General features: G+C 41.4%; 2 protein-coding genes across 11 annotated transcripts in view; one reads left to right on the top strand and one right to left on the bottom strand.

Moving 5' to 3' along the window:
• The first annotated feature begins 334 nt into the window (after nucleotides 1–334).
• On the top strand, nucleotides 335–3,996 carry LOC111975576 (interferon-inducible double-stranded RNA-dependent protein kinase activator A homolog). The gene is made up of 8 exons (XM_024003960.2): nucleotides 335–504; nucleotides 780–955; nucleotides 1,113–1,194; nucleotides 1,309–1,384; nucleotides 2,774–2,891; nucleotides 3,054–3,148; nucleotides 3,249–3,411; nucleotides 3,530–3,996. The coding sequence occupies exons 1-8, from the start codon at nucleotides 446–448 to the stop codon at nucleotides 3,685–3,687; spliced, it is 927 nt and encodes a 308-aa protein (XP_023859728.1). The 5' UTR covers nucleotides 335–445; the 3' UTR covers nucleotides 3,688–3,996.
• Nucleotides 3,997–5,785: 1,789 nt separating this feature from the next.
• Nucleotides 5,786–12,301, bottom strand: part of LOC111975536 (oxysterol-binding protein-related protein 6) — a 60,726-nt gene continuing 54,210 nt past the window's right edge. For all 10 annotated transcript variants that reach the window (XM_024003862.2, XM_024003904.2, XM_024003936.2 and 7 more), the window contains 7 exons: nucleotides 11,350–11,413; nucleotides 11,167–11,245; nucleotides 10,360–10,504; nucleotides 9,990–10,134; nucleotides 9,643–9,769; nucleotides 9,151–9,273; nucleotides 5,786–8,925 (listed from right to left, as the gene is read on the bottom strand). In XM_024003862.2, the coding sequence (XP_023859630.1) occupies nucleotides 8,817–8,925; nucleotides 9,151–9,273; nucleotides 9,643–9,769; nucleotides 9,990–10,134; nucleotides 10,360–10,504; nucleotides 11,167–11,245; nucleotides 11,350–11,413 (792 nt within the window). In that variant the 3' untranslated portion in view covers nucleotides 5,786–8,816. The remainder of the gene's footprint in view (nucleotides 8,926–9,150; nucleotides 9,274–9,642; nucleotides 9,770–9,989; nucleotides 10,135–10,359; nucleotides 10,505–11,166; nucleotides 11,246–11,349; nucleotides 11,414–12,301) is intronic.

Here is a 12,301-nt window from a genome sequence, read left to right as displayed (position 1 = left end):
GAAACGCATGTAATTCTGGTGTACCAAAATGCAATAACGCTGTRGGTGTGTTCAAAGCGTAAGCCAATATGTATTTCATATACAATGATTTGCATTGGGCAAATTTATTTTTTACCTTGGAACATATTTTAAAACCAATCTTTAATGCAAATATCACTTAAATATGAACAAATATGAATAATTGTTCATGTTTAGATAATAATTTCAGATATCATGAATAAATACAGGTTATTGACACGTTTATACTATTACGTGAGGGACTTTTATTTGGAACATTTCCGAAATTCCGTAACCCGAAAGTACTTGTTTAATGTTGCTGACGAGACGCTGATTCAAATCGGCAACCCCCCCATCCAGCTAATTTCACCGGTTTCTGCAGCAGATAAATTAAATTTGTACAACAATATATTAACGTTACGCACGAAATTGTTTACTAACGTTAGCCATGTCTCAAGACGGATTTCAACCTACACTAATAAGGACCACGCACAATAACAACACGAGGTCTGTCATGCTACTAGCTAGCTCTAGCTAGTCAACGTTACATTCGATTTGTTTCCATCCAAGCATTTGATGCTKGTTAACTAGCCAGCCAGTTAGCATTATTCTCACTATCAAATATATTTATAATTTACCCCTTTAGCAGGCTAGCACATTTTTTTATCAGGGCTTTATTCAGTACCATCATTTGTAAGTCAATAATACCAACAAAAAAACAGCTATTTCTATTGAATAAAATGCAGTGACACTAATGACTGTTAATCATGCTTTCTACGCAGCATGACTATTCAACAAACTCAGGCACCGTGCCCTGGTAAAACGCCAATACAAATTCTGCATGAATACGGAACCAAAATTGGTAACCTTCCCGTGTACGTGATGGAAAAGGCTGAAGGGGAGGCACACCAACCCAGTTTCATCTTTAACGTCACAATAGGCGATGTATCCTGCACAGGTGAGCCATCTTGTGAAGTATGTAAATTAGGCTCTACTTAGCTAGAGGATTATGGGGGATTGATATTAACAACATGGGCTTCAAAGTTATATCCCCATGTTCGCCTCATCCTCAGTACTTTCTATGATACCGTGAGTATCATTCTGTTATATCCCAGGTCAAGGATCCAGTAAAAAAGCTGCCAAACACCAGGCCGCTGAGTCTGCCCTGAACCTTCTGGAAATAGACGCTGGGACACCGTGAGTGAACATGTACAATTTCTAAAATGAGCATTTATGACAAGTTGCGTTTGCAACCATTCTAGTCAGGTAACATTATTATTAACTTCTTACGTCTGATATCCCCTCCTGCAGCCTTCACATAAAGACGGAGAGTAACGGCATCCCAGCAGAGCCCAACGATCAACCCAACTCAGTGGGGATTCTGCAGGTGTCTTTGTTATTGCCCTTCAATGACTTTAGATTGTGTTTTTGTAAAACAATAGGGCGGTGTACTGTTGCAGGGCTGTAATCATAGTAACACATTAATGTTGGCATTATGTCACCTTGAAGATGCTCAAGAAAAGTCCATATGATTATGAATAGATGGGTTGTTTTCATGTCTTTTCTAATATGTACACTAGATATACAAAAGTATGTGGACATCCCTTCAAATTTGGGGATTTGGCTATTTCAGCCACATCCGTCGCTGACAGGTGTACAAAATCGAGCACACAGCCATGCGATCTCCATAGACAAGCATTTGCAGTAGAATAGCCTTACTGAAAAGCTCAGGGACTTTCAACGTGGCACCTTCATAGGATGCCACCTTTTCAACAAGTCAGTTCGTCAAATTTCTGCCCAGCTAGAGCTGCACCGATCAAATGTAAGTGCTATTATTGTGAAGTGGACACATCTAGGAGAAACAACGGTTCAGCTGCGAAGTGGTAGGCCACACAAGCTCACAGAATGGGACCGCCAAGTGCTAAATCGGGTAGCGTGTTAAAATTGTCTGTTCTCAGTTGCAAACTGCCTCTGGAAGCAACATCAGCACAGAAACTGTTCACCGGGAGCTTCATGAAATGGATTTCCATGGCCGAACAGCCGCTCACAAGCTTAAGTTCCCCATGCGCAGTGCCAAGCGTCGGCTGGAGTGGTGTATTGCTCACTGCCATTGGACTCTGGAGCAGTGGAAACACGTTCTCTGGAGTGATGAATCACGCTTCACCATATGGCAGTCCGACTGACAAATCTGGGTTTGGCGGATGCCAGGAGAATGCTGCCTGCCCCAATGCACAGTGCCAACTGTACAGTTTGGTGGAGGAGGAATAATGGTCTGGGTCTGTTACGGGAAGTCTTAACGCTACAGCATACAATGACATTCTAGACGATTCTGTGCTTCCAACATTTTGGCAACAGTTTCAGGAAGGCCCTTTCCTGTTTCAGCATGACAATGCCCCCGTGCACAAAGTGAGGTCCATACACAAATGGTTTGTCGAGATCGGTGTGGAAAAACTTGACTGGCCTGCACAGAGCCCTGAACTCAACCCCATCGAACACTTTTGGGATGAATTGCAACCCCGACTGTGAGCCAGGCCTAATCGCCCAACATCAGTGCTCGACCTCGCTAATGCTCGTGGCTGAATGGACGCATGTCCCTGGAGCAATGTTCCAACATCTAGTTGGAAAGCCTTCCCAGAAGAGTGGAGGCTGTTATAGCAGCAAATGGGGGACCAACTCTATATTAATGCCCACGATTTTGGAATGAAATGTTCGATGAGCAGTTCTCCACATACTTTTAGTCATGTAGTGTATGTTTCCTATGGATTCCTCCCAAAAGGAGCTGGCACTGCAGCGGGGATGGCGCCTCCCTGAATACACTGTTCTCATGGAGGCGGGCCCACCTCACAAGAGAGAGTTCACTGTTACCTGCAGAATGGAGTCACTGACAGAGACGGGTATGGTGGCTCCACGGTTCTTCTTTCTGAATGCTTTATCATTTTAAAAGTAGAAAGTGTTTAAATACTTTACCAATGCAAAAACACAATGCTTATGTTCTTTCAAATGCAAAGTGTTCCGTTGAGTCAATTATAAGTATGTCATCCACGTGTATCCGATAGCAATGGGAAATTCCAAGAAGGTGGCCAAAAAGGCAGCTGCGGAGAAGATGGTGGCTAAACTTCAAAATCTGTCTGGCTGTCCTGAAATCACATGGGTATGTAGAATGTTTCCTCTCATTTGGCCTCCTTGGTAAAAACATATTTAGGGCGTTTTAGAATGAATGTAATGAGTGATCTTTGACCAACTCTTTCCAGACCCCGAAGCCCAGTGTCCGTCTGGAGAACTTGCGTAACTCCTCTGCAGAGAAGATGTCTCTCCTGAGAAGGAATCCACTCAGTATTCCCAACACCGACTACATCCAGATGATGCTGGAGCTGTCCAACGAGCAGGGCTTCGAAGTCACATACTTTGACATTGGTAAGGAGCTATTTCTTCCTTTGACTGATCATAGATGTTAACTTTGTGTTTTCAAGAATAGCTAACCGGGGGCATATTCCAAGTGTATTGTAGAGTGTGTTTGTGATGTGTTTGGTAGATGAGCTGACTGTGAACGGGCAGTACCAGTGTCTGGCAGAGCTGTCCACCTCACCTGTCACCGTATGCCACGGCACGGGCATCTCCTGCGGCAACGCACACAATGACGCCGCACACAGCGCGCTTCAGTACATCAAGATCATGGCTTCTATCAAATGAACGATCCTAGTAAACGTCACAACTGTTTCACCTGCAATACATATTTAAGAAATTGAGGAGGGAAAAAAAACATTTAATCACAACTGAAACGTGTAGCCATCTTCCATCTACCATTATGTTTTCACTCTTTACCCYTGTTTACTCAGTATGAAATTGGTGGATATTGAAGGCAGTATCAATAGGAATCATGTGATTCAGACAAAACAATCCAGTTGTTGTTTTTATAACGGTGACAGTCAACACCYTTCATCACCTATGGTTTCTGTCAGATATTGAAGTTACTTTGAGAAGATCAGCGCAAAAAACAAATCTAATCCCATGGGGGTTATGTACCGTAGAAAAACAAGGACAAGGGAATAGAATGGACACTAGTCTTGAACGGCTTTGCTGCCAAAATGTCGACATATTGAAAATAGTCTCCAATTTATCCCCTTGTCCTTGTTTTTTTATAAGCCAGTTTGAGGACATGCAAATCATTTATTGAATGATACACAATTTAAAACTGTATTGCACTGAACAAAATTAGTGATGGAAACTGGTTTGGACTCGTTTACCTTTAAGGTTATGAGAAAATAATGAATTTAACGTAATCTTATAGGTTCCCAAAATAATGAAGCCGATTGAAAAGGGCCTATTGGATAAACTATGTAGGAACAAACATAATACATTAATTTCACATTTTGTATTTGGTTTGATCTTCTAAATGATCTCTGCTTTATTTAATTGGTTATTTCTCTCTGCCAAGATTCAATTACATGATGGAAATAATTTTCCATAGCAATATTAACCCCTATTTTCCAATCGGCTTATTAAAAAGAGTCCATTATCACTTTGTTTGATTTTAGAGTAAATGTTTTGAGCTTTGGTTGGTTTAAGACCATATTACTGTTTTTTTGTTTTTAAAATGTTTTTTTATTCAGTCATAGGGAGAAGGACTGGTGTTTTTCGACTACCACCACATGTATTTACAAAGAACACTACTATTAAGCAGGTTTTTGTTCACAGTGACTTTATCTCCCAACAATTATCATTATAAACAACTACTCAATTAGACAGTTACATTTAGCTTGTTTAGGTGAAATTGTGCTGGATATAAAACCACATGTCTAGATTAAGAACACATTTCTTTTTGTAAAATGTATCTTTTTTTAAGTTAATGGTAGCAAGATGGCATTCTCGGAAACATCTGGACCACTCCTGACTTAGACTTCAAGACCAAGACTGCCATTATCGTCTCTTCATGCTACAAATGAGCAAGAGCCAATAATTGCAATCTTGGTAGCTTTGATGTTGATGACTAAGCAGGTAGTTGCCCTGTTGTGTATTGTGACGTTATCTTGCTCAGTCTGCCTGTAATGTTGTAGCTAGCCTAGTTATGTCAGCTGTATATGAAAGTCATGCTGCTGTGTGTGTGTTTTGAAGATTTTGAGTTTGTCGGCCTTCACACCGAGTCTTGCGAAATGTTATCCGCCGACTACGGAGGATTTTTACAACTGAATTCCACCCTGTCCTGAGTTGCTGTCACAGAGCCGAGACTGGGCGGTTTAATCACATTTCCGTTTCCTTTTATCAAGGTGTATTGTAAATCGTCTCGATGTTTTGGCGGACTCATCCCAAGCGCGTGCTGTGTACCTGACCATATATTAATACATATTTATTACATGTGAAGTGTGACAGACATGTTAAATAAATCTACCTGACATTGGCCTCATCCTACATTTATTTGACCTTTTTTCCTCCCCTGACCTCCAATTTTAAAACAATGCTGTAGAATGACCTATATAAACATGATTGTAGGGGAGATGGTAATAATTCAGTCCTCCAGTCTCTTGGTCTGGGTCAACATGGTAGCAGCAATGCTGACAGGTAAAACAACTATATAGCCAAGGGAGTCCCAAAATATTCTCAACCGGGTGCAAGAATTTCTTCACTTGTCTTTGATTCACTGGCAAAGGCCCACACAGTCCTTTACTGCCATCTACTGTGCAGGAGTACGATGGTGTTAATACACTATTAGGTACTTACCATGACACTACTATACCTAATGCATGGCTGGATTTGCTAAACGGTGATAAACAGTTTGTGTCACAGACGCCACTGAGTTTTATGTATTTTTATTAGAACAAGCACTATGTAGCAGCAGTGTACAGTGTTCATGGAAAGATATGTACTTAGACAATTGCACTTTAGAAGGTACCCATTAGAAAATAGATAGAACTCAGCTGACACAGTGCGTAGTGGTACAAGTCAGTCCAAAATTCAAAAGAAAAAGCCCAATTGAGAAAATAAAATATTTCGTAAGGCATTTGCAACATTCATTGGCAGGCTATGTCATTTAAACATGCAGATATAAACATTGTAACCGACGAATTACTCAGGTCTAACTGTTCTACTCTGATGAAACAAGTCTCTTATTTTTTTACTGGTCTCTGAAAACAAATGTATTAATCTAGAACTAAAACTTTACAAAGTACATTGTCCTCAAATGTCCTTATGAACAAAGTACTGTGTTAAAGTCGATGGTGTAGTCTTTGCATCAGTCTAATCCAAAAGAGGAGATAGGAATATTCTGCTGTTTACATGTAGTGCACTGCCAATAACAGTGATCACAAATGAGTGGGGGTGACGGCACAGAAAATAAGGAATTTCTAGATTATTTATGGGCAATGTCAATTGAGTGTGACCACAGTCTCCCATTCTCCCTCCCTCTTAACAAGATCTCAGACGTCTACATTCCCTCCTTGGTGGAATGTGACACATTCAGAACATTTTCATTCCCTGACCGTCGTTATTCAGTACATAATACTCTGGGGAACAATACTCTTGTGGGGAAAGTAGTTTATTCGATTTTAAATGGTTTTCTTATCTGGCTTGTATGGGGTTTCTTATCAGTATTGTGTCAGAGGCGTTAATTAAAATGTATTAAGGCACAGCAAGTGGAATTGACACTGACAAACAATTGATTTCTGAATACATAGCTACAATATGGTACTATAGTCATATCTATAATTTTGGGATCTAATCTGCAGTACTGCACAGGATAGTGCACACAAATTAATAGTTTTCTTTACAATTGAACATTTAAATTCTACATATTTCTAACATAAACCACTTTCCCTGTTTCAATTTCAGGCTTCATTCTGGACAAAACAATTCAAAGAACAAATAAATATAATCCCAATGTAAAAATGTTGTTCACTCTACAGATTCTGRGGTAATGTAACAAATGTAACCATTGTGTATTGACTTCTACACAGTGACAGAGGGAGGGGAACATCAAATATACATCAAAGCTGAAATGTTTGGCAGTAAAAGATCTAAACTGTTTAAATTGTATTGGTGTAAAGGATAATATACCAGTAAACTCTAGGAACTGGACACGTGTTTAAAGGATATTCAAATATAATAGCATTAGCTGTGTCGTAACTACCTAATTAAAACCACAGAACTTGAACAAGTTTATTTTTATTTATCAAAATGTTGGTCTTTGGCTTTAACATCCACACTCTGCCATTTGCAAAAGCAGAAAGTTCTGAACATTCTAAAACAACGTAATAAAAGCTGTTTGACTTACTCAAGCCCTTGGCCTCTACATAACACATTTCCACATACATATGAATTCATGTAAAGTGTTTTCAAAGAACTGACAGTAGGTGGCTCTAGTGTTTCATAAAACACTAATTGTATAAGTGGGGGTAGTCAGTCTGGTGTAGTTGTGACGGTCTAATGGTCATGAGTCATGTGGTTCCCAGTAGAGGACACATTGACCTCTATACTGCCACAGGAGGACTCCACTTTCACTATGACATTTCAGTGAGTGGCTTGGTCGGAAAATAACGCGAGACCGGACTCGCGTGAAACGGAAATACATTTGACGAGCACACTGGCTCCCTCACTATATATGGACAGAATCAAAGATGATTCGTGTAACCATGTATCCAGATAAGTGACCAGGTTTTAAATTGATTCCTCAGAAGGGTATGGCACAAGGCCAAACGTTCTGGGTAGGAATCTCTTCAGATCATCATGAGACGTCCTGAGTGTTAGTATTACACGTCCTTTCAGTTATACTACAGGCTAAACTGCAAACAGCAAAAAACACAGAAATTGTAGTACAGGAAATTAAAGAACATTACAATTATATTTATAATTACTTTTTAAAACTTTTATTTTACCTTAAACTATTAAAACTAGTTTGAATGTGAGCTGTATAAGGGAAAGAAGTAATGTCTATACATGTGGTTTGCAATAACAGTTGTGGTGAGTAACATGAAGGGTCAAAAAGGAACTTGTTTCTCAGGTCAGTCCTTACGCATCAGCAGTTGGGCCAGTCTTGTAATGATGGTCCTCTTCCAGGCAAACTGGAACTAAAAGTCTCTGCTCAAGGGGTTTGTCTTTTGGAGTTGCTGAGGAAATCTCTCAGTATACAGCAACGTCCATCAATACCAGTGACAAAAACAAATTAACTGCAAAAACAAAAATGTGTCCCAAGAGAGAATAAAGCTATGTTACAGATTCAACTAATACAAAAGGCTGATCCAAAAATAAGAGCAATCTTACCAATATTGTATAATAGTTACATTTTCACTAAATTCTATGTGTTGACGATATTTTGCAAAAATATCAGACTTCTTTCAATTTTATTTTTGTTATAGTCTATATAGCATATGCCAATGAAAGCTGCACTCTAAACATGCATGATACATACAGTAATAGGTAATCAAAAGCCTAATCCAAACACTAGTCTAAATCAAACTGCTTTCAGAACTCAAGTGGGTTTCACTAAAAGCTTTAAAATGTGTGGTGTGGATAGGCGACTTTTTAAGGCAAGGACATCCTCTGAAGTCAAAACAGCTTAGGATAGATCTACGTGGTAAGATTGTTGCCCTGACAACCCAGCCTCTGCAGCAAGCTCAATGAGGGGGATCCAAGAGAATACTTGGATGGGTGACTGGTTGGCTGCAGTGCCAAACAGGGTGACGGTTGGTCCAACTCATCTCTCAGCTCAAGTCTTTTGTATCCTTCCACACTGTCATCTTGTCAATGAGACGTTCATTTGAAAACCGTATTGTGCATAGGAAAAAGCCTCTGTCAGCGGTGATGATATGGTCTGTATAGCGATCCATATGCTACCATAGATTAGGGTTTTCCATGTTGATGAAGCCGGGGGATTTGCGAAGCTCCCAGTAGGTGTTGTTAGTGACCCAGCGCTCCCTATGATTGGCATCAACCACTTTCCTGGGAGTAAAGAGACGGGCAATCAATGAAATCGTCAGGGAGTTAAATGTCATGAATGGAATGGATAATGACAACTCAGCCACACAAGTGTAGGAGGAACAGCCAGATGTATTGCTGTCGATCTTGGGGATACATTCCCCAATCTACCCCTCGTTCTTCCCCCATTAAGCTAGCCTGGTTTATACTTTACGTCGTTGTAAATGACCCTCTAGCCTCTGTACTTACTTGAAGAAGCGTGGCTCGTGCTTTATGTCATTCTCCTCTTGCCACTTCCTTCTGGTGCGTTGCAGGTCTTCGATACGCTGCTTCTCTGAGGCAGCCATTTCCACATTGCCCTCCTCCAGGTGTCTAATGTAGAGAAACAACATCACTATGACTCAAATACACTGTCAAGTGTCACTCAGCAGAGAAATACACAAAGCTTATCAACATATTTACCCGTACAAATACTATTTGACTGATGTCTTATTTCTGATTTCAAAACTCGTTTTTAAGCCCTTTTTGTAGCTTCACAAATCAATTCTGAAAATGTATATCAGAGTACAACTAAAGCTGCAATGGTTCACTAGTCCAGTACAGTCAGATCTGCATGATAATGCTACTGTACCACGTTCTCTCAGCAGGTGGCAGCAGTAGCACACAGTGCATTTCTCATACTGTCTGGGCATTACAACAACCTTCACAGTAGCTGGAAGTGTGACGGCTGTCTGACTCTACCTTTGATCGGGTCTGAAGCGGGCATCTGTGGGTGGTAGCAGATCTTGCATCTCCGGGCAAAGCTCATTGAGCTCAATGGCAAACCTGGTGAAGCCATAATACAGCTCGTAATCGGTGGGCATGGCGCCTGAGGGAAGAACACAAGAATCCGTTTCAAGTCCTTTTTTTGAATTGTCTGGACTATTGACACCATTGTCAACACTTTCTTTGTTCCCATATTATGGTCTCATGTACTAGTAGCATATGTTCTACTCTAATGCTGTTATCTGCTAAATGAAAGGAGATATCCAATCAAAAAAAACTGTTCAAAGCATCCTGCTTAGCAACAGTATGATTAACGTGGTTACCTGTCCTCCAGATGCATTTGGCAGAGGGCGGGACTCCACAGTAAAGGCCCTCATGCCATTTTCCGAACAGCCGATGCACTACCTTCCCCTCTTGGTCCATCACGATCCCTTGAACCTCATTGACATTAGAACTCCAGTAATTTCCCTGCAAGTAAAATGGTAACAGTAATATTGTGACCGCAAGATAAATAGCATTCACCCCCCACCTGAAAGGTAACAAATAGACAATAATTACATTTCCAAATGAAAGAGACAGCTATGGTAATGTGAAACGCTTCACAGGGATGGTTATTTCTCAGCACATAATTGTCTTTGGACTTCATAGTGTTTGTACTGGTCATATCCACAGCTGAGTTCACCGATGTCTTACCTTGACGAAAGTGAGTTTGCAGATACAGGCACTGCTTTTGGTGTTCCTAATGGTGATCTCCCCGTAGTGTTCGATCCACCTTCTGCCGCTTAGGATGTTGTGCACGCAGGTGGTGACTTTGTTCCATTCATAGTGATCACCAAAGCTGAACGACACAATAGCGATTAGCGTGAAAAGCTTGAAACACTCTCAGGATATCTACAGTAATCACAGACAATGATAGTTATTAAGTCGGTCTGTGTCTTTGAGATGCTTACTGGGCAACATAATCACAAGTCTCATAAACAAAACAGCGGGGGCTTGTGGATACCTGTGCAATCTCATTTTCTGTCGAGGCAGACACGCTTGCAATCTCCTATAATCTATGTGCTTATTCAGCAGCCCTCCCACCCCCCCTTTCCTGCTCCTCTGTCTTTCTGATTCATTTCTCACAGGATGGAAAATAGAGCGCAGCCCATCTCACTCCTCCCTAACCCAGTCAGGGGATCTTCAGTAGGGAGGACAGTAGCTCCTTAAAGCTTCCCAGGACCCAGCATAGAGCCCACTCCACAGGGGGAAGTGATGACTGTGGCAAGGGGAGGCTGGCAGAGGCCTGATGGCTCTAAGTAGGTAAGGCCACTGTTATGGAGTTATTTAGGTAGCTCCTATAGCGAATGACAGTGGGGACCAAACTGGGCCCGCGAAGACGTTTGGTTTGGCCCGCCAGAAGGTCCACTCCAAAGGAACATCTAAAGGATGTTACACAGAGAGGGYTTGTGTGTGTGTGTGTTTGTGTGTAGCTGAAGAATAGGGCCAAAGCTGGATTACCTTGGAAGCATAACATTGACTGTGCCAATGGGTAGGATTTCCATGGATTTCCCCCAGAATTTGTTTTTCCATCTAACATCTGAGAAGAAAATTGGCAGAATTAGCCGTCAAGAAAAAGAAAACCATGACCTCATTGAGGAAGTGCACAACGTGTGTGACACTGTAATTCAACAGATAACCTACCTTGCCAGAAGGTGAACTTGTTGGAATCAGCGTGACAAGCTGAGATTGGTGGATGGTGGCTCACCTTCAAGAGATAATCAAACGTCACACGTCTTATCAGTGGCAACATTGCTAGATTGTTGCCTCGTAGAGGAATTTATTTTAGGTCAAGATACAAGAAGGTGAGTCATTATATTGTGACTATCATGCAGACTGGGTACCTGGTAACAGCTGACACCAGCACTTAGGCTAAGTGCAGACTAGGTTCAGTCAGACCAAGGGGAAAAAAATTGAGTTGCCATCATACCTTCAAAGGCCCTGTCAGCCGACTGGGACACACAGTCTTTCTTTAAGCACGCCGAAAGCCACCAGACCTGACAGGTCTGTCAGTCTGCAGCACAGTGCAATACAATACTGCAACCTGCAGCTCATGTTACTATTAAYTTGATCTTACAGACTCCAGTACATGGAAGAGAACTGACACATTTGACCTAGTCTTGGAAAACCCAGACCCAGGGAACATTGTGGGAGGCAACCCGTCTTGTCTTTCTAGAGCAGGGGTGGCAAACATTCGGCCCACGAGCCCATTAAATTCAGGGGGTGTGGGGGGGGGTTGAGTAAAACAAATATATACACCAAGTGTACAAAACATTAAGAACACCTGCTCTTTCCATGACATAGACTGACCATGTGAATCGAGGTGAAAGCTACGATCCCTTACTGATGTCACTTGTTAAATCCACTTCCATTAGTGTAGATGAAGGGGAGGAAACAGGTTAAAGAAGGATTTTTAAGCCTTGAGACAATTGAGACATGGATTGTGTATGTGTGCCATTCAGAGGGTGAATGGGCAAGACAAAATATTTAAGTGCCTTTGAACTGGGTGTGGTAGTAGGTACCAGGCGCACTGGTTTGTGTCAAGAACTGCAACGCTGCTGGGTTTTTCACACTCAACAGTTTCCCGTGTGTATCA

The sequence above is a fragment of the Salvelinus sp. IW2-2015 genome, linkage group LG2 (genome assembly GCF_002910315.2).
Source record: "Salvelinus sp. IW2-2015 linkage group LG2, ASM291031v2, whole genome shotgun sequence".
Classification (NCBI taxonomy): domain Eukaryota; kingdom Metazoa; phylum Chordata; class Actinopteri; order Salmoniformes; family Salmonidae; genus Salvelinus; species Salvelinus sp. IW2-2015.
The sequence above is the reverse complement of the archived record's forward strand: the minus strand, read 5'-3'. Positions and strand labels throughout refer to the sequence as shown.

Excerpts from the sequence above, each read along its gene's own strand:
- LOC111975576 (XM_024003960.2), top strand. The coding sequence starts at position 446 with ATGTCTCAAGACGGATTTCAACCTACACTAATAAGGACCACGCACAAT. Across the intron at positions 956-1,112 it reads AGGCGATGTATCCTGCACAG|GTCAAGGATCCAGTAAAAAA; the intron begins GTGAGCCATCTT and ends GTTATATCCCAG. Across the intron at positions 3,412-3,529 it reads AGTCACATACTTTGACATTG|ATGAGCTGACTGTGAACGGG; the intron begins GTAAGGAGCTAT and ends TGTGTTTGGTAG.